This window comes from Mesoplodon bidens (genome assembly GCF_964165515.1).
Source record: "Mesoplodon bidens genome assembly, chromosome: 15".
Taxonomy (NCBI): domain Eukaryota; kingdom Metazoa; phylum Chordata; class Mammalia; order Artiodactyla; family Ziphiidae; genus Mesoplodon; species Mesoplodon bidens.
Genome location: NC_138171.1, coordinates 22,605,904 through 22,631,900, shown reverse-complemented (window position 1 = coordinate 22,631,900; position 25,997 = coordinate 22,605,904). Strand labels below are relative to the sequence as shown.

The following is a 25,997-nucleotide window of genomic DNA, read 5'->3' as shown; positions in this document are numbered from 1 at the left end:
GCATGATTCCACCTATAACAGGTATCTAAAGTATCTTTTGTATATGGTGTAAGATAAGAGTCCATATTCATGCTTTTGCCTGTGGATATCTGACTTTCCCCATAGTGTAGTCTTGGCACCCTTGTCAAAGATCATTTAATGATATACGTGAAGGTTTATTTTGGGACTCTAGTCTATTCCATGTCTAGTCTACATGTCTGTCTTTATGCCAATACCATACTGTTTTGCTTACTGTAGCTTTGGAATGTGTTTTGAAATCAGAAATGTGAGGCCTCCAGCTTTTTACTTCTTTCTCAAGATTATTTTGGCTATTAAAAGTCCTTCAAGGGCTTCCCTGGTGGCGCAGTGGTAGAGAGTCCACCTGCCGATGCAGGGGACACGGGTTCGTGCCCTGGTCCGGGAAGATCCCACATGCCACGGAGCGGCTAGGCCCGTTTGCCATGGTCACTGAGCCTGCGCGTCCAGAGCCTGTGCTACGCTATGGGGGAGGCCACAACAGTGAGAGGCCTGCGAACCGCCAAAAAAAAAAAAAAAAAAAAAGTCCTTCAAAATTCCTTATGAATTTTAGATTTTTTTTTTCTATTTCTGTAAAAATGCCATTGGGAATTTGATAGGGACTGTACCGAATCTGTAGATTGCTTTGGGTAATATGGACATTTTAACAATATTAAATCTTCCAATCCATAAACATGGAATGTCTTTCCATTTATTTGTTTCTAGGTTCTTTGTCTTTTGCATTCTATGTTTTCTTCCTTCCTTCCTTCTCTTGTGCTTTAAAATGTCTGCAAGATGCTTTGCCATTTCTTTTTAACTTATTCATGCTAAATGGATAGTTCAGTTCAGATCTATTTATTCAAATGCTATGAGGGTAGATCTTTATGAGTCTTCCTACTTTACCTGCAATCTGCTTACCTTCTGAGCTGTGGTTGAGGCTGGGGATTCTTCTGTCCACTTTTCTATAGACTGAGGTTTGGGGACTAGGGGGAGGACACAGAGGTGCTATGTTCAGCTTTTGTTAGAGGACCAGGGCTTTGTTTTCTCTTCTGAGATTTAGTTAAATGTCCCCATTCCAGTGTTCACTATACCTAGGTCAGGGATATCTTCTAGTTCTATGAAGATCTCTCCCCAAATAAGCTAGGAACCTTGGGAAATGGCAGGCCCTGAGAATTTTTCATATTTCTGCTATCTTGGTGGTATACAGGGGCTTTCACTTGGGGAGGTTTCTATGACTTTTTACTCATCTGCGTACTCACTCCATTTGTTTCTCTCCACATCTGGGGTATTAATGAGTATTTTCAAGATCCTATCAATAGGACTTCCCTGGTGGCGCAGTGGTTAAGAATCTGCCTGCCAATGCAGGGGACGTGGGTTCGAGCCCCGGTCTGGGAAGATCCCACATGCCGCGGAGCAACTAAGCCTGTGCATCACAACTACTGAGCCCGTGTGCCACAACTACTGAAGCCCGCACACCTAGAGCCCACACTCTGCAACAAAAGAAGCCACTGCAATGAGAAGTCCATGCACCGCAATGAAGAGTAGCCCCCGCTTGCCACAATTAGAGAAAGCCCACGCGCAGCAACAAAGACCCAACGCAGCCAAAAATAATAAATAAATAAATAAATAAAAAGATTCCATCAACACACCCTTTTCCCCCAGTAACGCTTCTTGGGGATGGACATACCAGAGCATCCATTTCCTTTCCTGACCACCACTTTGGAAAATTATAGCATGAAATCATATCCCTCTCCTCATTTGGTTTCTGCTGATAGATAGTCTGCTGATTTTTACTATTCTGTTATTTCATTAGGTATTAGGAAATAAGGTTCTCTAATCTGGCCTCACTTTATCATCTTTACTATGAAATATGCTTCTTTTTCTTAGACAATTGCATAAAATTCCATTTTACAGCTGTACCATCAATATGTAACCAGTCTCCCATTCGACGGACATTTATATTGAACCCATTTAAAAACAATGTAAAAAGAAAAACAGTAATGCATAAATTAGGGGTGTTACCAGAATGGAATGTTGGAGCTAAATAACCTTTAAGATGCATTTAACCTTGAAAGTCTATAATAATATGAAATAAAATTTATATATAATTTTTAATAGGTACTTCTATCTGATTTTAGGTCAACATACTTTGTGATGGAAATGGTACAGCAAAACCTGCCAGATGTATATCCACTATCTCCAGAATTCGGAAATACTGAAAACAGAATGGAATACAGAATCTAATTTAAAAGAGACATTTGGAAAAATACTAGTATTGTACTCACTCAAAAATGTTTATAAGTTGTTCACTTGGTGCATTTTTCAGTCCAGCCACAATACTCTGTAACCGGCTCACACTTTGGGTGGCTGAAGCAACAGGAGTAATGACTGCTTCTTTTTCTCTTAAATATCGTCGTCCTGTCAGTGGTGTAGAAGGTGCAAATGATGTTTTCTGTCAGAAAAGAAAATTATGTGAGATTAAAAAGCTACCTTCTTCCCCATTATGTGTTTAATTCAGTACATATGCCATCTTCTCTATTCATGTTTAGTAGGTTACTTTTTCCCCCTCTTCTGGTTACCCACCAAATTTTTAGCAATATTACGCTAATAACATCCTACCTTTGAATAACACTTTCTCAAAGTGCTTTCTATCCATAATCTCATTTTATCTTCATAACATTCATTTGAAATATAACAGGCACATTTTCATTTTACGTATGAGGAAATAGGCACAGAGAAGTTATAAAACTTGTTTAAGCTGACAAAGGTAATGGCAGAGCTGGGACTAAAACTTAGGTTTCTATCTTCTGGACCAGTGAATTTTCCATCAGACCTCATCCTCCAACCCACCTAACACATAAATACAGAATTAAGTCTTGGCTATTAACAATCAAATCCAGAGTTATATGGCTGAAGTTTGGGAAGAGCACATAGTTCGCCATGGGTAGGAAAGCAAACTAAATTTTAAAGCAAGAGAAGAGTGGCTAAACTGATGCAAAGAAAAAATAGGAAGAAAGCATAAATCCTTCTTCATATCCAAAGACACATACTCTACTGAAAACCCAGGCATTCTGGGAGAATATCCAAATATGAAAAATTGCAAGAAATGAGGTAAAAATACTAAATGCCATAGTTTTGAAAGCTACCTTTAAGGCTTTCATGGAAAATATGGATTAGTAGAAGAAACTCAAGATTTAACTTGAAAGATGCTTCTGCTGTTAGTAGAATCACACACACACAGAAAAAGATCATTCAAGACTGAGGCCAGGCTAGGTTAATTACTTTTTCAAAGTGTTGTTGAAGGTTACACTCCACATTAGTCTGTGCTGTCAGTTTCCCTAATGGGGCATCACCAGTGAACTTTCGAGGAGTTCCAATTTCCTCTTCTGCATCTGCTCCCAAAAAGATCCTCTCATCAAAGTCACCAACAGTTAAAACATATTCTTCATACTCCTTGTTCACTGCTTTGCTGAAAAGAGAATTATTTTAAGCTGCTAGAATAAAACTAAGTTATACAATGGATTTATCTTGACTTGAAGATAGATTTTGACTCCACAGACTAGAAAAGCTCATGATTTTCTAGTTTTTATTAACTTTGCCCTTCAAACAATATCAGAGGTTTCTATCCGATCACTGACATTCTTCACATTCACATACATGGCAATAAATTAATTTGAAAGGTGAGTGAAAAGAACATACACTTAATCTGGAAACTAGGTGAACCTAATTAAGACCTGATCATTGAGGAAACAATTGTGTGTGGCCTTGAATACAAGCACATTCTGAATTTGCCAATATTTGATTAATTTGCCAATATTAGTTTACAAAGAATGTAAACTCAAATACAGAAGTCATTGGGTCTGTTTATGAGTTTCTCAGGAGAGCAGCTGTTTTAAGAGCCAATGGGATCTTAAGATAAATGTACTTAAAGACAGCAAGGCTTAGTGATAACACCCAATCAATGCCACCAAAGCAGAAGGAACTTGAATTTGGAGCAGTTACCTTCATACAACATTTCACTTAACAAACTGCAACAAATCATATTGACAGCTTATGATATGCCAGATACCATCAGTGCTAAACACTTACCTATTATCAGTAAAACTAGAAAGGTCCAGAAGGCATTCTCCCTTTAAAATCTGGGGGAAAAAAGCCATTTTGTGACTTCATGTAAGTAAGCATATTAACATACACACAAAAATACTACATTTATCTAAATTTTCACATTGGTAGTTATTATAAATAACACACACACACACACACAAAATAGAATTACTAAGTATTTCTTTCAGACCTTTAAATCCTATTTAGTATGCAAATAAAATATTAAAAAACATTTAAAGTCAAGTTTTGAAAATACTTTGTAGTCTATAGCAGTGGTTTCCAAATTTTAGTGACATAACAATCATGTAGGGTAACTTGTTAAAAATGCAGACTGACAGACCTCAAGGTCTCAACTAAGGCAGCAGTTTTGTTTTTTGTTTTGAGGTACGCGCGCCTCTCACTGTTGTGGCCTCTCCCGTTGTGGAGCACAGGCTCTGGACGCGCAGGCTCAGCGGCCATGGCTCACGGGCCCAGCTGCTCCGCGGCATGTGAGATCCTCCCGGACCGGGGCACGAACCCGTGTCCCCTGCATCGGCAGGCGGACTCTCAACCACTGCGCCACCAGGGAAGCCCAAGGCAGCAGTTTTAACAAATTCCTCAAGTAATTCTCATGAAAGCTGTCCAATTTTAAACACTGGTCTATGGAAAATGGAAACTAACAGTTACTGAATGATAATATATGTCAGGCAAGCAAAAGATTTGAAAGGAATATAGGTACTGTTATTGGTGACAGAGGAAAACTACACTGTTATCAATATTTTCTGTGTATCCACACTATACTTAGATTACTACATAACAGGGTTGCAAACTCAAATGATTTCAGGGGTCAGGGATCAACATACATAAATGAAGACGGCAGAAAGCACACTTCCCATCCTAAAAGAGGTGGCCATCATTTAGCTTGACAACAGTTACCATGTAGAAATTGCAAACCAGTATTGCCATAGCTTCTGATTTAAAAAAAATTTTCATATAAAAGATCTTTATGTGTAAGTTAAAAATTGAACAAAAGAAAAATGAAATAAAAAATTAAAACACCCTAAACAGGCCAAATAAAGCATCTGGCCCATGGGCAGGAGAACCACTGTCCAAACCAGGATACTTCTGGAGTGAAAGAAGACACTATAATAATTATGCCAAGACAACAGCCAAAACCCAGATAATTCAGGCAAACCAAGATGAATGGTCATCATAGCTAGAGGCCACTAGTGCCTTGCTTCTGCAAAGCACAATAAACATAATCCTTGAGTTCCTTTAAAAGTTTATTTTGCTGGAGATTAAAGTTTTGCAAAGAGATATTTTACATAGACATACACATACACACAAAAATATATACTGTGTATATATACACATAAATAAATACTTGTTTGTTTGCTGAAAGATGAGACTAAATACAAAATGATGTCCAAGAGGGACTTCCCTGGTAGTCCAGTGGTTAAGAATCCTCCTTCCAATGCAGGGGATTCGATCCCTGGTCGGGGAACTAAGATCCCACATGCCGTGGGGCAACTAAGCCTGTGTGCCACAACTACCAAGCACACGGGCCACAATTACAGAGCCCATGCACTCTGGAGCGCGTGCACCACAACTGGAGAGAAGCCGCGCGCCACAGTGGAGGATCCCTCATGCTGCAACTGAGACCCAATGCTGGAGATTGGTTCAAGATGGCAGAGTAGAAGGATGTGCTCCCACTTCCTCCTGCGAGAGCAGCGGAATCACAACTAACTGCTGAACAATCATCAACAGGAAGACACTGGAACTCACCAAAAAAGATACCCCACATCCAAAGACAAAGGAGAAACCACAGTGAGATGGTACGAGGGGCACAATCACAATAAAATCAAATCCCATAACTGCTGGGTGGGTGACTCACAAACTGGAGAACATTTATACCACAGAAGTCCACCCACTGGAGTGAAGGTTTTGAGCGCAACGTCAGGCTTCCCAACCTGGGGGTCCGGCAACGGGAGGAGGAATTCCTAGAGAATCAGACTTTGAAGGCTAGCGGGATTCGACTGCAGGACTTTGACAGGACTGGGGGAAACAGAGACTCCACTCTTGGAGGGCACACACAAAGTAGTGTGCGCATCGGGACCCAGGGGAAGGAGCAGTGACCCCATAGGAGACTGAACCAGACCTACCTGCTAGTGTTAGAGGGTCTCCTGGAGAGGCGGGGGGTGGCTGTGTCTCACCGTGAGGACAAGGACACTGGCAGAAGTTCTGGGAAGTACTCCTTGGCATGAGCCCTCCCAGAGTCCGCCATTAGCTACACCAAAGAGGCCAGGGAGGCTCCAGTGTTGGGTTGCCTCAGGCCAAACAACCAACAGGGAGGGAACCCAGCCCCACCCATCAGCAGACAAGCAGATTAAAGTTTTACTGAGCTCTGCCCAACACAGCAACAGCCAGTTCTACCCACCACCAGTCCCTCCCATCAGGAAACTTGCACAAGCCTTGTATATAGCCTCATCTACCAGAGGGCAGACAGCAGAAGCAAGAAGAACTACCATCCTGCGGCCTGTGGAACAAAAACCACATTCACAGAAAGACAGACAAGATGAAAAGGCAGAGGGCTATGTACCAGATGAAGGAACAAGATAAAACTCCAGAAAAACAACTAAATGAAATGGAGATAGGCAACCTTCCAGAAAAAGAATTCAGAATAATGATAGTGAAGATGATCCAGGACCTCAGAAAAAGAATGGAGGCAAAGATCGAGAAGATGCAAATGTTTAGCAAAGACCTAGAAGAATTAAAGAACAAACAAACAGAGATGAACAATACAATAACTGAAATGAAAACTACACTAGAAGGAATCAATAGCAGAATAACTGAGGCAGAAGAACGGATAAGTGACCTGGAAGACAGAATGGTGGAATTCACTGCTGCGGAACAGAATAAAGGAAAAAGAATGAAAAGAAATGAAGACAGCCTACGAGACCTCTGGGACAACATTAAACGCAACAACATTCGCATTATAAGGGTCCTAGAAGAAGAGAGAGAGAAAGGACCCGAGAAAATATTTGAAGAGATTATAGTCGAAAACTTCCCTAACATGGGAAAGGAAATAGCCACCCAAGTCCAGGAAGCGCAGAGAGTCCCTTACAGGACAAACCCAAGGAGAAACATGCCAAGACACATAATAATCAAATTGGCAAAAATTAAAGACAAAGAAAAATTATTGAAAGCAACAAGGGAAAAACGACAAATAACATACAAGGGAACTCCCATAAGTTTAATGGTTGATTTCTCACCAGAAACTCTACAAGCCAGAAGGGAGTGGCATGACATACTTAAAGTGATGAAAGGGAAGTACCTACAACCAAGATTACTCTACCCAGCAAAGATCTCATTCAGATTTGATGGAGAAATCAAAAGCTTTACAGGGCTTCCCTGGTGGCCCAGTGGTTGAGAGTCTGCCTGCTGATGCAGGGGACACAGGTTCGTGCCCCGGTCCGGGAAGATCCCACATGCCACAGAGTGGCTGGGCCCATGAGCCATGGCTGCTGAGCCTGTGCGTCCAGAGCCTGTGCTCTGCAACGGGAGAGGCCACAACAGTGAGAGGCCCACGTACCGCAAAAAAAAAAAAAAAAAAAAAGTATGTGTAAGAGAAGAAACCAGTTAGGGAAGACTTTATGCTCAGAGGAAAATCTCATAACAGTATTTGCAAAGAAGGGAACTATAATAATGACCTTATCCATATTCGTTTTTTTTTTCCCAACCAAAGAGAAAACTCAAGTCGTAGCTGGATTAAATGGCTCAGCGTTGGGGAAATAAATTGAGACCCAAAGGAAAAAGCCAACTCAAACATACAGAAATAGCAAGGTAAATTACTGAGAAAAAAAATCCAGAATGCATGTAGGTAGCCCACAACTGTAAGGGATTTTCTGCTCTACTCATATTGAATTAAAGCTACAGTTGTTATATTGATACATCATCCTACTTTTAATAAACAGTCAGCAGTTATTCAAATTGTGGCAGTAAACTAGCTTACTCTGACCTCCTGCTTTTCATAATTCTTTATCAGGCGTACTCTTATGTTCTGTTCTTTATAATTCTCTATCAGAACCTCCTATAGTTGCCTCTGACAGTGCATTTACTTGACAGTACATACAGATGGTCACATTCTTCAACAGCTCAGTTTTGCACATCACAGAAAATCACAGGACAACTCCGCATCACATCAGAGACTGAAACCTGGGAATCTTGACCCTGAGTCCTATAATGTTAAGAACTTGCTTAAAATATCGCTTTTCCCCTTGAGGCTGCTGCTACTGACCCCCCAAAATCTGAGTCATTTAATTGTAAGTATAGTACCTTCCTGTCAAAGAGCTTTGAAATATATGGCTTAAAGTAGTGCTCCTTTATTCCTTTGGCTTCTACCAGAAGTCCGTCATGTAGTTCACACAGTACGGGAATGATGCAGGGAGGCTCTTCAGAAGCCCTAAAGTCAGCAGTATGGAAATCAGATGGTAAACCTAGTTTGACAGGGTATAAAGAGCAATGGAGGGAAAAGAGAATATGGTCAATTTTTGAAACTCTTTTTCTAAAAATTGATAATCAGTTTTCAAAAATACATAAGGTCGGGCTTCCCTGGTGGCGCAGTGGTTGAGAGTCTGCCTGCCAATGCAGGGGATGCAGGTTTGTGCCCCGGTCCGGGAGGATCCCACGTGCTGCGGAGTGGCTGGGCCCGTGAGCCGTGGCCGCTGGGCCTGTGCGTCCGGAGCCTGTGCTCCATGGCGGGAGAGGCCACAGCGATGAGAGGCCCGCGTACCGCAAAAAAAAAAAAAAAAAAAGAAAAACATAAGGTCTTACCTTTAAATGACGGATTTAGCAAGTCTCGTCTATTTGGGCACATAATTGCATTGGCAAAAATCAGATCCAAGCAGCACAGAAGTAAATGATAAGAGTTTACTAAATCATCTCCGATCATACGAAAATTACCTTTAGAAGAAAAGAGACATAAAACCCAGAAACCTTTCAAGTCAAATAGCACCAAGTTCCCATATTAGAAATGTAAAACACCGGAAAGTGTCACCTTACCCTTAGTATAAACAAAGAGTGTCCAACAGAAATTAAAGAGCTCCTTAACACTGCAAGGAATCCTCCTAAAAAGGGGGAAAAATGTACTTTTTATCTGACTAACTTACTAAATATCATTCCACATTTGTCACTTAAATTGAAACAGCAAATATAACAAATAGTAAAGTCAAATTACATATAAAATCTCATTCACAAAGGACAGACAACTATGTTTTATTAAATGGACTTAAAAAGTAGACTTTTAAAAATGCAAATTCCCTTAAAAGTTTGTATCATAATTTCTATGTCAATTATATGAGGATTAAGTGTCTCACCTCTGCTTCCTGCTTCGTGGTAACTTTGGTGGCTCTTCATATGGATTTTGAAATATATCTAAAAAAATTGGCTCAAATTTTTTGAAAATTACAGTAGACACCTCAAAATTTCTTTCTAGCCTTTCTATACGTTCACGAAATTCTTGTGGTAAGTTTGACATGTCCATCCACTTCTTCATTTTACTAAAAAACTGTATTAAACTAAAAAAACAGAAAAAAAGCAACTTTAAAATGAGTCCATATAATGGAAGGAAAAGAAGACACTCTACTTATGCCTAAGAATCTTTATTAAAATGCCTGATTTTATTTAAAAAAAAAGAGAGAGAGAGAAAACAAAAACCTCACTCCAAGTGCTATGAAATTACTTTGGTTCCCAGAATCACTGTGGGAATGTAGATTTTGAATTAGTAGTCAATACATAAAATACCTTCTACTATGCAGGAAGTACCTATCTACTTCTTTTATTCCCTGCAGCACCTAGACAATACTCTGCATATAAATTACAAAGTAAATGTTAGGCAACAGACTGATGAGTTCACAAAACTAGTTTGAGGAAAGACAGAATCTCCCAATACTGGATTCTGGAATTTGATCACAAAGCACCAGACTGTTACAGGGCAGGAATAAAATTCAAATGTTTGTATTCCAACGTGTGGTTCTACCACCAAATATAAACTAAGAAGGTAGTACATACCCAGAAAATCACTTAATGGAAAATGGCTCTACCTTTCTGGCTTATTTAATTATGAGTGCATTTTTTTTATGTCCTCATGTTAGTATGGTCTTAGACTGAAATTTTGTAGTGTTAAAGCTCATGTAAGTGTCTAGCACTATATACAGAACAATACTTGTAATTTTTTTCTTAAAAAAGGTGGTGGAAGAAATCATCAGCTAGTTGTCCATAGGTGTTCAAACTCCAGACATGCTGATTGAAATGTAAAAATCTGAGTTTTTTAAAAAGCTCTTTATCAGGGCTTCCCTGGTGGCACAGTGGATAAGAATCTGTCTGCCAATTCAGGGGACACGGGTTCGATCCCTGGTCCGGGAAGATCCCACATGCCGCAGAGCAACTAAGCCCGTGTGCCACGACTACTGAGCCTGCGCTGTGGAGCCCGTGAGCCACAACTACTGAAGCCCGCATGCCTAGAGCCTGTGCTCCACAAGAGAAGCCACCGCAACGAGAAGCCTGCGCACCACAACGAAGAGTAGCTCCTGCTCGCTGCAACTAGAGAAAGCCTGCGCACAGCAATGAAGACCCAACACAGCCAAAAAAAAAAAAATGTATATCATGATACCCTGTGTGTGAGAATACTCCTTTTTGGTTTTCTTTTTTTAACAGGTAATATGCATAATTACAAAATTTAAAAGGTACTAAAGGACATATGATGTCTGCTACCACCGCCCTCCCAGTTTTTTTCTGCTAAAGCAATCAACTTTGCCTTAGTGACTAATTACATTGTTACCAGTTACTTATTTATCCTTGCAGAGCTTTTTAAGGCATTTATAAACATATACCTACTTAAATTTTTTCCCACTCATATGATACCATACTACCTACAATATTCTGCACTTCATTTTTTTTTTCCTGTAATTTGTTTTGGAGATATATATATATATATATATATATATATATATATATATATATATATATTTTTTTTTTTTTTTTTTTTTTTTTTTTTTTTTTTTTTTTTTTTTTTTGCAGTACGCGGGCCTCTCACTGTTGTGGCCTCCCCCACAGCGGAGCACAGGCTCCGGACGCGCAGGCTCAGCGGCCATGGCTCACGGGCCCAGCCACTCCATGGCATGTGGGATCTTCCCGGACCGGGGCACGAACCCGTGTCCCCCGCATCGGCAGGCGGACTCTCAACCACTGCGCCACCAGGGAAGCCCTGGAGATCTTTTTATAACAGTTCATGTAATACTCCTTCCATAATTTTAAGAGCTGCATTTTATTCCACTACATGAATGTACCATAAATGTATTTAAACATTCCCTTTTATCCCTTAATCTTTTTATTTTGAAATAGCATCAAACTTACAAAAAAGTTGCGAGAATAGTATACAAAAACTCCTTTATTCACCAATAATTAACATTTTGTGTATTTGCTTTGTCATCCATCTTTCTCACTCTGTGTATATATGTGTATACAAGTGTTCCTTGATTTATCATGGGGTTACATCCCGACAAACCCACTGTAAGCTGAAAATATTATAAGCTGAAAATGCATTTAATATACCTAACCTACTGAACATCATAGCTTAGCCTAGCCCACCTTAAACGTGCTCAGAACACTTCCATTAGCCTATAATTGGGTAAAATCATCTAACACAAAGCCTATTTGATTAAAAAAAAAAGTGTTGTCTATCTCATGTAGTTTAATGAATACTTTATTGAAAGTAAAAAACAGAATGGTTGTATGGGTACAGAATGGTTGCAAGCATATTGGTTGTTTACCCTCCTGACTGCATGGCTGACTGGGAGCTATGGCTCACTGCTGCTGCCCAGCATCATGAGACAGTAACACACCATCAAGTCACAAATCTTAAGTTGAATCATCATCTGTATATGTATCCACATGTGATGGTTAATTTTAGGTGTAAATTGGACTGAGCCACAGTACCCAGATGGTTGGTCAAACATTATTCTGGATGTTTCTGTGAAGATGTTTTTTGGATGAGATTAAAATTTTTTACAAAAGTTATGTATGGGCTCATGGATTTCCACTGCCAATATGGACCAAAGCCAATCTGCCTACAGTCACTGCTGAGTGCCCAATCAGCCAGCAGCAGAGCAAGGTTCTTTAGGAGGCTGTATATGCTCTGAATCAGCAAACAATATAGTGCTGTTTCTTCCATAGCCAGGATTCACAGGTCCAGGAATCAAGAGGTGGGGGGAGAGTGGCACCACTCACTATTACCCCTATTGACCCACCAGCAAAATTTTTGCTTCCTGTCCCTGTCACATTATACTCTGTTGGCCTAGAGGTCTTAGTTCCAAAGAGAGTAATGCTTCCACCAAGAGATACAACAATAATCCATTGAACTAGAAGTTTTAAGACTGCCATCCAACCACTTTGGGCTCCTCATGCCTCTAAAGCAACAGGCAAAGAAGGGAGTCACTATGCTGGCTGGAGTCACTGATCCTGATGACCAGGGAGAAATTGGACTGCTACTCCAGAATGGAGGTAAAGAAGAATAGAATACAGGAATCCCTTAGCGTAGCTCTTACTATTACCATGCCCTGTGATTAAAGTCAATGGAAAACTACAACAACACAACACGCAGGACTACTAATGGCCCAGACTCTTCAGGAATGAAGGTTTTGGGTCACCTCACCAGGTAAAAATTCACGACCAGCTGAGGTGCTTGCTGAAGGCAAAGGAAATATGGACTGAGCAGTGGAAGAAGGTTATTAATACCAACTACAACCACGTGACCAGCTACGAAATGAGGACTCTAATTGTAATGAGTATTTCTTATTTTGCTACAAATATGTTTGTGTGTGTGTATTAAGTGTTTGTATTCCTTCCTCTCCTACCCACTTGTTACGTAACATAGCATGTACTGACTTTACACCACAGTATTGTTAACTTTACTTCCAAGTATTTAAGTTATAGGATATCAAGAAGAAGAGTAAACATACCCCAAGGATTTTGCATCCTCTTTTGGGGAAAGGGTTAGGGCATTTTTGGTTGTACAAGTATACTTATCTCATGTTAGGCTAATGTATGATCTTGTTATGGCTTTTATTTGCAGATTAAGTATGGCATAAGGAGATGTGGATGGGTGCCCAGATATTCAGTCAAACATTATTCCAATGTTTCCATTAAGGTATTTTTTGGAATGAAATAAACATTTGGATTGGTGGATTCTGAGTAAAGCAGATTACTCTCCATAATGTAGGTGGGCCTCATCTAATCAGTTTGAAGGTCTTAACAGAAAAAGACTGACCTCCTCCCAAGTAAGAAGAAATTCTGCCAGCAGACCGCCTTTGGATTCAAACTGCAACTCTTTCCTGGGTTGCCAGCCTGCTGGGCTACCCCATATTTTAGACTCTCCAAGTCTCCACAACCATGTCAGCCAATTCCTTAAAATCCCTCTCCCTCTCCTCTTCCCAACCTGTGCAGGTGTGTGTACATGCTATTTTGCGTGCACGCTCTCTCTCTCTCTATATATATATGTGTGTGTGTGTGTGTATATATATATATATATACACACACACACACACACACACATATTAGCACATTCTATTGGTTTTGTTCCTCTGGTGAACCCTAATATAACATACATATAATTTTTTTCTGAAGCATTTGAGAGTAAGGTGTAGATATCATGCCCCTTTACTCATAAATACTCTTCTATTTTCATAAAGAGAAAATGTATTTACTCAAAAATATAGTTTCTATTTCCTGAAAAAGAGGTCTTACATGATTAAGTGCAATTATCAAAATCAGAAAATTTTATATTGATAAAATACTATTAGTTCATATTTAAAATTCACCAATTGTCTCAAGAATGTTCTTGATAGCAATCTTAAATTTCCCAATCTAGGATGTAATCTAGTAGCATGAACTGCATTTATGTGTTATTTCCTTTTAGTTTCCTTCAGTCTACATCAGTTCTTTAGACTGTCTCTTGTGACACCAACATTTTGGAAGAGGACAGGTCAGTTATTTTGTAGTATGTCCCTACATGCTTCCCTCATGATTAGATTTAGGCTATGTATTTTTGACAGAGTACTACATAAGTGATGTTATATCCTTCTCAGTGGGTCATAACCATTTGTCCCATCATTGATAATAACTCTGCACTTGATTTAGGTGGTATCTGCCAGGTTTTCCACTTCAAAGTTACTATTTTTCCCTTTGTAATTGATAAGTGACTTGTAGGGAGATACTCTACAATTATGCAAATATTTAGTTGGCATTCTAATATAAGGAAGAGATTTCCCTTCTCCCCTATTTATCATCAGTATAGATTTTATTCAGTGAGTTATAATCCATTACTGTCCCTATTCATTCTGATGCTCAAGTTATCCCAGGTATGGTTACAAATGGGAGCCTTTTGAAACTAGCTCCTATGCCCCCTGGACCTTTCCCCAACATTTTTTTGAGCACTTCCTTACTTTCTGGCATAAGTTGTTCCAGGTTCGTCAGAAAAATAGGTCTGCCCCAGCTTCTGAATTAGCCATTTCTTTGAAGACATTATGCTAAGTATTCATTTGTTGTGTCCTTCCTTGTAGATATTATGCTGTTATTTGAAGACATTAGGCTAAGTGAAATAAGCCAGTCACAAAAAGACAAATACTGTATGATTCCACTTATGTGAGGTACCTGGAACAGTCAAATTCAGAGAGACAGAAAGTAGAATGGTGGTTGTCGAGGGCTAAGAGGAGGAAGAGGGAAGTTATTGTTTAACTGGTATGGAGTTTAAGTTTGGGAAGATGAAAAAGCTCTGGAGATGGATGGTGGTGAGGACTGAAAAACAACATGAATGTATTTAATGACACTGAACTGTACAATTAAAATTGGTTAAAACGGTAAATTTTATGTAATGCATATCTTATCACATACACATACACTTCCCCCCAACCCTGCCACCAAAAACAAAGTATGGGGTAGGGATGGTAATATGGAACATACATTCCAATAGTGGCACACTACCTAATTTTAATGGCACTCAAAAGATAAAAAAGAAAATTACTCTGTAAAAATTAGTATCATCAATGTTCCAATTAAAATTATGAAAAATCATTTTTCATTCAGGTTCTATTATACTACGAAAATAATGAATGAATGAAAGTTGTCTTGATTTAAGTTACTGAAAAACTTGTAAAAAATATGGAAAAATTAGTTCTCAATGCTTAAAACAATAAGATGTAGACAACTAACTGCTTTATTAAAATGAATTTAAAATTCAAATTATAAAATAGACACAATTTTTTAATACCCTTAATAGCAGAACAAATTTTTACATGAAACTTTCTTTTTAAGTTGGAAGTTGCTTTGGTTAAATTTTTTTTGTTTTGTAGACTGAAGCTTAATATAGATACAGTTCAAAAGGAGACATACTAATGTATATTTGTATATAGATATATATGTAATACAGCATGACTTGGGAGGCTCGCCACTTTCTTAGGTATATAACCTCTGGGAAGTAATTTAATCTCTTGGTGACTTGGTTTCCTCATCTTTAAAATGAGATTTATTTAATACAATTACTGTGAGGATTAAATGAATAAAGATATGAAAACTATTAGCACATACTGTCTGTCACACAGGTAAATATTCAATAAAAATTTGCTAGTTTTACATGTGTATGTATAAGTCTATACTTAAACAGTATTTTGCAGTATAATTTATTAACAATATTTGATGGATATTTTCCCATACCTATAAAGATCTACATAGTCATTTAAAATTACATTTAAAGTTGAAATTTTGAAAAAAATTACATTTAAAGTTGAAATTTTGAAAATAGCCCGAATTATTATAAATCAATGTAAATAATAATCCTCACTTGAAATTCTTTTTTATTTGTCTGAATGAACATATTGATGTTGGTCAACAGCTCTTTTAGCAATTAGGAATGTGACACTTAAAAAATTTTTTTAAAACCAATCCACATTTTAAAAAGTATCTTTTGACTCATCACTACACTTTTAGGAATTTATCTGAAATACACACTTACAATAATGTTCACTTGTCTGTAATCACAAGGGACTGGATATAATCTAAATGTTCATCAATAAGGGGGCTGGCTAAATATATAAAACATCCTTATAACTTAAAATATCCCACAGTCACTAAAAAAAAATTAATGAGGTAGAGCTATACATAGTGATATAGAAGGATTTCCAGAATATAAAGTAAGAAAAGCAACAGAAAAATACATACAGCAATGATCTCATTTATGCTTACAAATAAAACGCAAAAAACTGAAAAACAGATTTTTTCCTGCTTAACAATTTAATAACAGTAAATTGCTAATAGTGGTAAATTCTGGGGGATGGAAAAAGAAAGAGACATCTTTCTATTTTCAACCCTTCTGTATTATTTGAAAATTTTTAAACCTTTTTTCTTTTATTGTGGTAAAAGTATACACAATGTAAAATTTACCATTTTAACCATTTTTAAGTGTACAGGTCAGTGGCATTAACCATTACCACTATCTACCTCCAGAACTCTTTTCATTATTTGAAATTTTTATCATGAGCTTGTACTGTTCAGTTTCCGTAACAACTTATTATTACAAAGATTTAAAAATTTAATATGGTCAGTGATGAGAAACATCAATAGAAAAAGATCATATGACAATGGACAAGGTTTTGCTCAATTTAAAAAAATTACCTTAACTCCTTTTATCTTAGTTATATTTTCATTTTGTTTTTATGATGAATGACAAAAATTATATTTACTAAAGTTTTAAAAATTGTCTTGACTTAATTCTTTTTCCATTTATAGAAACCAAACTTGTTCTGAGGATTTTTTTTTTTTTTTTTTTAATTTAGCATGAACTGAAACTTAACCCTCGCTGGGGCTTTACACTTTCTCCTCTGTCCTGGAAACCCAGGAAAGCAAATAGACAATGACCTCAAATAGTCATTATGAACATTAGCAACTATCCAAATCTGAATCACTCCATTTCTGTTGTTTGGTATTCAGGCAAATAGTTCCATACAGTTGATACCAGAGCAAGTAAAAGCTATAGCTAAGACCCACCAATTGCTTAGTATTTGCAAGGGAAAAAATATTAACCATACAGTAGAGAAACAAGAGAACATCGTTAGCAGATGATCAAAATTAACATCACCAATGAGAGGCAGAAGGCTATCATGTGCCTCTAGATGTGATATACTGAGGACACAAAATCACTTATGTAGTTTTCCATCTAGGAATGTAAAACCTGCACCTAATCATAAGGAAATATGAAACAAATCCAAAACGAGGAACAATCTATTAAAAAGGGGGGCAGGGTGATTGTGAACTATACTTTTCAAAAATGTCAATGTCATAAAAGACAAAGGCTGTGGAAATGTTCTTGTTTAAAGGAGACTAAAAAGACATGGTAAGTGAATGCAATACCTGATCCTAGATTGGATTATTTTTTTTTTTAGGATTGGATCTTGAAGGAAGAAAATGCTATCAAGAATGTTACTGGGGCCTCCCTGGTGGCGCAGTGGTTGAGAGTCCGCCTGCCGATGCAGGGGATACGGGTTCGTGCCCCGGTCTGGGAGGATCCCATATGCCGCGGAGCGGCTGGGCCCGTGAGCCATGGCCACTGGGCCTGCGCATCCGGAGCCTGTGCTCCGCAACGGGAGAGGCCACAACAGTGAGAGGCCCGCATACCGCAAAAAAAAAAGAAAAAAAAAAAAAAAAAAAAGAATGTTACTGGATTAACCAATAAAACTAGAATAGAGATGCCAGATTACATAAAATTACTGTATCAATGTTAACTTTGTTGAAGTTGATAACTGTACTGTAGTTATTTAAGGAAATACACACTGAAGTATTTAGGGGTAAAGGGCTACAATGGACACCACTTAAATTGAAATAGCTGAGGAAAAAAATACTATTTAAGAGAAAAATATCAAATGATAAAGCAAATGGAGTAAAATATCAATAAAAGGTGAGTCTAGGTCAAGGGTACATGGATGTTCTTTGTCGTTTTCTTATTTCTGCAACTTTTCTGAAAGCTTGAAATTATTCTCAAATTTAAAATATTAATGAAAAAGTTACAGAGGAAAAAGATTTAGAACCTCTAAATCTAAAAAGATTTAGAGGCCTCTGCTTGAAGTTAGAATTTAAGGAAGAAAGGCAGAGAAAGAATGTGAGAATTGGGAAAAGATACCTATATGGATAACAAACTTCGAATGGGATGAAGCTAAATGATTTAAAATAAAGAGAAATTAAATCCTAAAGTTAAATTTAGGACTTATAAAATAATGTTTGAAAAATCAAAGTGTTTTACCTTAATTTAGCTGAACGTAGTATTCTGGTAAGTGAAACACAATTTCCTTCCATGATACCCTTTCCAACTGTGGGAATAATGCTTTTGCGGCAAGCAACATATAATGAACATGCCAACCAGTGTATAACTTCTCCCTGGCAGGCAAAAGATAAAACAGCAAAATGGATACACTACATTAAAACGCTTGAATTTTAGAATCAAAAGAGATCTTAGAATTATCTGGTCTAATTTTCATCCTGTATTAACAGGCCAGAGAAATGAAGATATTTGCCCAAGGTCACAAAACTTAGTTGGTTGCAGTCATGGGTATAAAACTCCTTACTCTTAGTCCTGTGTAACATGCTAAATCCGTATTAATCTAAAGATAGATCTCTCACCTATACCCCAAATCTAACATTATTGAAGAGTTTTCAATTTCTCAGCATTAGCTTTCTCAATATTATTACACCAGTCATGGCCTTGATGATGCTGAAGTTCCTACCATTTTAGTTTTAGGTTTCTTTTTTAACCAGTTTGGCAGAGAAAGGAAAGAACAGAGTAGAAGATGGCAAGAGAATTACACATATAAAAATGAAGGGCTTCCCTGGTGGCACAGTGGTTGAGAGTCTGCCTGCCGATGCAGGGGACGTGGGTTCGTGCCCCGGTCCGGGAAGATCCCACATGCCGCGGAGCGGCTGGGCCCGTGAGCCATGGCTGCTGAGCCTGCGCGTCCGGAGCCTGTGCTCCACAACGGGAGAGGCCACAGCAGTGAGAGGCCCGCATACCGCAAAAAAAAAAAAGAAAAGAAAAGAAAAAAAAGAATACCCATCACAACACAAAGGAGACTGTCAGTTTTGTGAGGTAAAAATTTGGGGAATTATTTACCCTAATCTTTAAAATAGTAAGTATGGCTCTCTATCTTAGCAGACACTTCAATTTACAATGCTACAAAAAAGGTGACATTTGGGAATTCAACACTTAATTCTCTGCTTTAGGCTTGAGATATCCAAGCTAGATTCACTTTATGACTTCACTGACGAGCTTTACAAAAAATTAAGAACTAGACTCAAATCTCATAGCACAACACAATACTGTTGTGCAGATCCTCTTTAAGATCAGACTCTAAAAGAATAAAATGATTGATAAAGGTTTCTTGCAATAATCCAAAAGGGGTGGGTAGAGATGGGCAGCCACCAATAAAGCTAAGACCTAGTGTTCCTACCCTAAAGTACTATAGTGAAAAGTCTCATTTGCTCAAGGCATTAAAGGAGGCAGGTAAGCTTAAGGTTGAATACTTTTAGAAGCCTTGATTAACGAATTGTTTGGGTATAGCATCCAAGTACTCTACAGCTTTTGGATACAGGCTACTAGGTGAAAACACTATTAAGACAGAGAAAATTTAAGAACCAAAATTACTGCTTTGATTTTTTTCCTTAAAAAAAAAAGCACCTAATAGTATTTAATTTAGTTCCTTTACGCTAGGCCCTAGAAATACAAAAACAGTTTCTAACATCAGGGTACTCCAAGTGTAGAGCTAAGAGGAACAGATATTATACTATTATCTATAATTGGTGAGATATATGTTTTAAAAAGAATTGAAGAGAAAGTGTTATGGGAGCATATAGTGTAGTTACTGATTTTGACTGGGGGTCAGGGAAGGGCTCACAGACGGAGACAAAAGTGGTAAGTGGTGAAAAATCACCAGAATGTACGGGGGAAGTGGGGTGGGTAAGCAGGAGCTAGTCAGGTAGACTAGAGGGGATAGGGGCTGGGCAGAGGGGTTCTTAGGAAGCAGCAGATATATGAAAATGCCCTCCACCAAAACCAAAGCATAAAAGAAAAGGAAAATAAAGCACTCTAGATAGAATAAACACTCACAAAATCTTAATTCACACAGCTGTGAATTCGGTCAAAAATTTAAGATATCCTGATCAACTCGGCCTAACTGGAGATTCAGCTCTTCAACTTGCGCTGCAGTCGGGAGTGAGGGAAAAGTTTCCAGGCAGAGGGACTGGCATAGAGAAAGCACACAAGTAGGAACAAGCTTGGCATATTCAAGAATGTGAAAGATGTGCCCAGTTTAATACCCTGACCTCCGTCTGCACTCAGCAGTGCTTTTCAGTGACAGACCAAATGAGGACTCGATGTCAGAAATGCTTTCTCAGACTTTTAAAAAGTTTGTTTCCAATCTAGAGACCATAATTTATAATCTCCCTTAGCTTCTTATTCTTTCCTCGGCTTTCCAGTCGTGTCACCCAGAGATGCACATCACTGTCCTTCATCCAGTCTATCCAGTCCTACCCTGGAGACATACAAGAGTCTCTCTTCTTCTCCCTCATACACACACACACACATTCAACTCCAAATTTCCAACTCTATGCCTTAAAGCCCACCGATTAATTATTTCACCAGGTGATGAGTCAGCAGAGCAGTCTGGGTGAGTCCAGCCCTCTTGGATCACAAAAACCTTTGACCATAAGGCTACTGGAGTAATTGCAAATACATTCCATCACAATTCTACCTCTATACTGGGCTTATGCTTGTCTGGGTTCCTAGGACAATTAGCAGAACGACCCTGGGCAAGACAATCCTCTGAGCCTTGATAATATTGCCTGGAAAGCAGGTTTAATACTCGCTGCCGTGCCATGTTCACAGGGCTGTTGTGAGGACTTAATGCAAGAACGGTTGGGGAAAATCTAATGATAGCCTACATTTATTTTGTTTAGAGACAGACACTGTGCTTAGCATCAGGATAATCTAATTATCCCCATCTGAGAGAGGAGGAAGCTGTGGCCGAGAGATAAGCATTGTGTGCACACTGGCTCTGATCAAACTGCTGTACGGTGGCAATACTGCCAAAAAAGCAACCCACACATCGAGGCGGAAGGGTGGAGAGATTATGGCTCAGACTCCTTACTCCGGCTCCACCTCTAACGGTGCGACCTTGCGCTTAACCTCTTCGGGGCTCAGCTTCCCCATCTGTGTAACGGGGATCACAACATGTTCGAAGAGGTGTGGCGGCGAGAACCAAGTAAGATGACATATTTAAAGAGCTGGGTAGTGGCGTCTGGGCACACAATTCACGTAAGCTTCTGCCATTAGAGTAACTGTTTGTTTAAGCAGATTTAAGGGCAGTACCATGACGTTTGTGGCACTGGTCTGAAGACTAGGGGACCCCTGAGTGGCGTGTGACCTTGGACAAGCCACTCCTTTTCCGGACTTCGGTTTCCCGCCTCAAAATAAATGGAGACATTGATCTATACTCGCCCTTCCAGCTTCGCACTCCTCGGCGCGGGGCTGGGCAGAGACCCTTCCCGGTGGGGAAACTCCCACCGCCCCATAGGGTGGGGTAGGGGCGGGGCGGGGGTGGGGCCTGCCGAGCTCGGTCTCGCCGCCCCACCTGCTGCCGCTTACCTCTAGGCTGTAGTTGCCCCGGATGGCGGTGAAGTCGTCCAGGGCTTCGGCCGCGCTCCCCTCATCCAGGTTCAGCTCCTGGCACAGGGCCTGCAGCGCCTCCCCGGCCGCGGCGACCACCGCCGCCCCCTCAGAGTGGGGATCGTCCTCGTCCATACCCTCAGGCCCGGCGGGCGGCGCGATCACAGGCCCCCCAGCTTCTTTCTCCCTCCTGGGCGCGCTACCCACAACCACCCGCGCCAAAAGCGCGCGAAAATCGGGAGCCGCAGCACGACGTCTCTTCGGTGGTCTGCATCCGCGTTTCTCCTCAAAAAGGTCCGTTTCTCCTCCAGGGCTCCCAGCCGTCACTCTCCGGAAATGTGATAAGAAGACGGACTTCGGGGCCTAGAAAACCTGGACTTGGCCCTTGGAGGACAGCGGTGGACACAGCCGGCAGGGCAAATTGGGAGCGGAGGGATCGGAGGTCCGCGCGCAGGATCTGCTGGGAGTTGTAGTCCTTATCCTGCCTTGGAGCCGGCTGCGCCTCCCTTTCTTGGTGGCTCTTTGGTTTGGGCCCCGCTGGGCTGCCAGTTGCGAGGCGGCCCCGTTCATCTTAGGGAGAAGCCTCTTCTGCCCGGCCAACCCACGGGCCTGGTTTGTCACTGCCCCGGGACGCCAAACATAGTCTGATCGAGAATTGCCCCTTGAGTTTGGAGATGGAGGAGGGACCTGAAAAAAGTGGTCTCTCGACGGCGAGGGCGGGGGAGGGCCTCGTCGGCCTCTCCTCAGCGTCTCCAGCGCCTAGTGAGTGGTCTTTTGAATGACTGAAGGGTTGGTGAGGCCAAGTTTATTGGGGGACACCTGTCCATCTCTTCTTGATCGCTAAACGAGGCTTGACCTGGGCTGAAAGAAATGCAGTAGGGGGCCACTTTCTCAGCTTCCTGGGAACTGGGACCCTGGAACCCAGTAAAGACTGTTATTCCAGACTCAGGAATGGCCTGAGCATAAGCCTGAAGGCATGGAGCTGGTCTCGAGGCTTACCCTTCCGCTTCACCAAAAACACCTTCTCCGAGAAGAGCCAGAGAGATCATTTGAAAAGGTAAATCAGAGCACGTCAGTACTTCACACAAGATCCTTCAGTAGATTCCTTTTGCCCTTAAAATAATATCCAGACTTCTTGACCTGGCCTATAAGGCCCCATGTGATCTGGCCCCACCAGGGCATTGTCCCCCTCCTCAGGTAGATAATAAGATCCAACCTCACTGCTTTGTTCTGGAACCTTGGAAATGCCAAGCTGCCAAACTAGTTCTTGCCTCAGAGCCTTTTTCCCGTGCTGCTCAAACAGCCCCACATACTCTATGCCAGATCTTTGCTTGTCTGGCTCCTCCTTATCCTTCAAGTTCAGCTAAAAGTCATCTTGTCAGGCCACCCCTAAGCACTGTATTTAAAATAGCTGACCCTGGGTCTTCCCTGGTGGCACAGTGGTTGAGAGCCCACCTGCCGATGCAGGGGACACGGGTTCGTGCCCCGGTCCAGGAAGATCCCACATGCCGCGGAGCGGCTGGGCCGGTGAGCCATGGCCACTGAGCCTGCGCGTCCGGAGCCTGTGCTCCGCAACGGGAGAGGCCACAACAGTGAGAGGCCCGCGTACCGCAAAAAAAATAATAATAAAATAAAATAAAATAGCTGACCCGCATCTCCCCCCATCCACCCCATTTCATTGTCTTCATAGCATCTTATCACTATCTGAAATTATCCTATTTGTTTATTCACTGGCTCTTCCTACTAAAATGTGAGTTGCATGAGAGCAGGGGCCTTCCTTTCATGTTCAGTGTATTCCAGAGTTTATAGATGAGTGACCAACTCGTAGTTGATACTCAGTACTTAGCATGGTGCGTTTGAAAAATTACAAAGAAAACCTTTGTTGCTTGGATGAGGGAAGGAGTCACCAGAGATGAAAATGGAAGACAGGTCAAGTTAGGTTGCAAAGGACCTCATAAAGGTAAAAGCGTGCACATTATCAGTGGGGATTTTAATGAAAGGAGGTGAATGATCAGTATGTGCTTTGGACAGGTTCCTCTGGCTGCAGTGTCACACGTGGATTGCGTGGGGTAGAGAGTAGAGGTATGAAGATGGTGGGAGGTTGGCCCAGCGTAGAAAGGAGCCAGTCTGCAGAGACAACTTTGTCCTAGAACTGAAGGAGGCACTACTGAAGAGGAGGCGTCTCCAATAACAGGTTTCCATCTGGCCCAAGAGGGTGAAAGGTGATACTGTGAACTAGAATGGGAGTGCAACCAGAGGGATAAGATCAGTTCTGGAACTGTTGTGTATGCGATGCTTGCAGGCAGTTTAAAAGGAGGCTGTTGGATCCTGGAACGTAGCCCCTCTCTCCTGGGCAATTTCCCAGTCTTCTACGTTCACCACATGTGGGGAGGGGTGGGACTTGGGAACCAGTGGCAAGCTGGGTCTCAAATGAGTAAAAACTCAAACTCCCCCTAAAAACTCAGACGCAAACTGAACTGCCCACGTGGTACTTCCAACTGCTTTCTTCTAGCTGACTTCAGGGCCATCTCATTATTATTTTCTGAAAGGGATGTTGGCACAGAGTGTCCGTACAGAGACTTACCTCCCATGAGATTTTACTTAGAGGTTATGGGCCGTTAAGGGGAGGTCTCTCTCCAGTGCCAAGGGTTCTGTAACAGGGCTTATCATTCCTCCTCCTAACTTCCTTTCCTGTCAACAAAGAAATGTCAGGATTAGTGGAGGTGAAATGGATGAAGGTCTTCCTGTACTGGCTCATTTGTTTTCTAATTAACCTACTGTGCTTCTTTAAGAGAGAGCTCCAGGAGTGGAGACAGCCTGGACATGAAGATGTGGGAATTTTCAGGCAGTACCTGAAGTTAAGGGAGCAGGTTCATATCACTCAGGGAACGTGTTGGCATGAGAAGAGACTCAGGGGTAGAACCTTTAGGAACACCAACATTCCCGGGATGGGGCTTCCCTGGTGGTGCAGTGGCTGAGAGTCTGCCTGCTGATGGAGGGGACACGGGTTCGTGCCCCAGTCCGGGAAGATCCCACATGCCGCGGAGTGGCTGGGCACGTGAGCCATGGCCGCTGAGCCTGCGTGTCCAGAGCCTGTGCTCCGCAATGGGAGAGGCCACAGCAGTGAGAGGCCCACGTACCGCAAAAACAAAAAAAAAACCATTTCAGGGATGGGCAAAATTTTAGGAGTGAATGAAAAAAAAAAAAAAACTGTCCAGAGAGGTATAAAAACAAGGAGCAATGTTTCAGAGGCCAGGAAAGAAGCAGTCCATAGAGTACTACCAACACTACAGAGAATTCAAATAGGATGAGGAATTCAAAGAAGACCTCATGTATTACCTTTCATATGTTTTCAGTGACCTTTGCCAGAAACAGCTGCCTTTAGCACAGTGGGAGTGGAAGCCAGATTACTGTGATTGAGGGGCTAATGGGAGGAAGGTCAGAAAGTTGAAGTAGGAAGTAAAAACTTCCCTTTAAGTAGTCTGGTGGAGGAGAGCCAAATGGAAGGGTATTTTCTAGGACTGGGAAATGCAAGCATGCGAGTAATCAGAGACAGGCAGCAGGCAGAGATTGAAAATAAAAAAAAGTCATCAATATAGTCAGGCTCCGGAGAAAGTGGCCAAGCCGGGGATCCAGAGCCTGCCCTTCCTCTTCATAGCTCTTGTCTGGAAGGGGGTCACCTCACATCTAGATTAAGCAGAACTCCTAGGTGCTCTGGTGAGAGCAAAATAGCAACATGCAGTCGGGAGTTGAGAGTGGGAAAGGTTTGGAACAACTTGAGAAATATCACTGGCTCTGTCAAATGCAGACATCATGGTTGGAATTTTTTGAGGAAAAATGCAGTAAAAGTAAGTCTACCCCATGAGTTCCTGGGTTTCGTAGCTAGTCCCGGACAAGATCACAAGAGCTGAGAAGCCTCAAGTTTTTTGCCTTTGCCATAACTAATCAATCTCTTTTTTATCCAGATCTGAACTTCAGAGGGTCATTCTGGCCTTGAAAAGAAACTAAGATAAAAGGAAACAGCTCTCAGGAATTATAAATCAAATAGAACCTGAGACTCATTGCCCCATTTTTCATCCCTTTAGTAAGTAGTTGGGTTTTCAGTGAGTTGCAGTACACGTACTATAGCCCATTTCTTCTTTGCAGCTGGATTTGATTCTCC

At 40.9% G+C, this 25,997-nt stretch overlaps 1 protein-coding gene across 5 annotated transcripts in view; it reads right to left on the bottom strand.

Annotated features, from left to right (window-relative positions):
* RBL1 (RB transcriptional corepressor like 1) overlaps nucleotides 1–22,180 on the bottom strand; it is a gene marked incomplete at its 3' end in the record, with an annotated part of 74,787 nt that extends 52,607 nt beyond the window's left edge. For 3 of the 5 annotated variants that reach the window (XM_081256064.1, XM_081256065.1, XM_081256068.1), the window contains exons 1-9: nucleotides 21,815–22,051; nucleotides 18,422–18,555; nucleotides 9,453–9,653; nucleotides 9,139–9,203; nucleotides 8,911–9,039; nucleotides 8,413–8,573; nucleotides 4,084–4,133; nucleotides 3,277–3,463; nucleotides 2,280–2,446 (exon numbers count right to left, since the gene is read on the bottom strand). In XM_081256064.1, the coding sequence (XP_081112190.1) occupies nucleotides 2,280–2,446; nucleotides 3,277–3,463; nucleotides 4,084–4,133; nucleotides 8,413–8,573; nucleotides 8,911–9,039; nucleotides 9,139–9,203; nucleotides 9,453–9,653; nucleotides 18,422–18,555; nucleotides 21,815–21,970 (1,250 nt within the window). In that variant the 5' untranslated portion in view covers nucleotides 21,971–22,051. Of the gene's footprint in view, nucleotides 1–2,279; nucleotides 2,447–3,276; nucleotides 3,464–4,083; nucleotides 4,134–8,412; nucleotides 8,574–8,910; nucleotides 9,040–9,138; nucleotides 9,204–9,452; nucleotides 9,654–18,421; nucleotides 18,556–21,814 lie in introns of all 5 variants that reach the window. The other 2 variants (XM_081256066.1, XM_081256067.1) reach the window with 1 other exon arrangement.
* Between the last annotated feature and the right edge of the window lie 3,817 nt (nucleotides 22,181–25,997).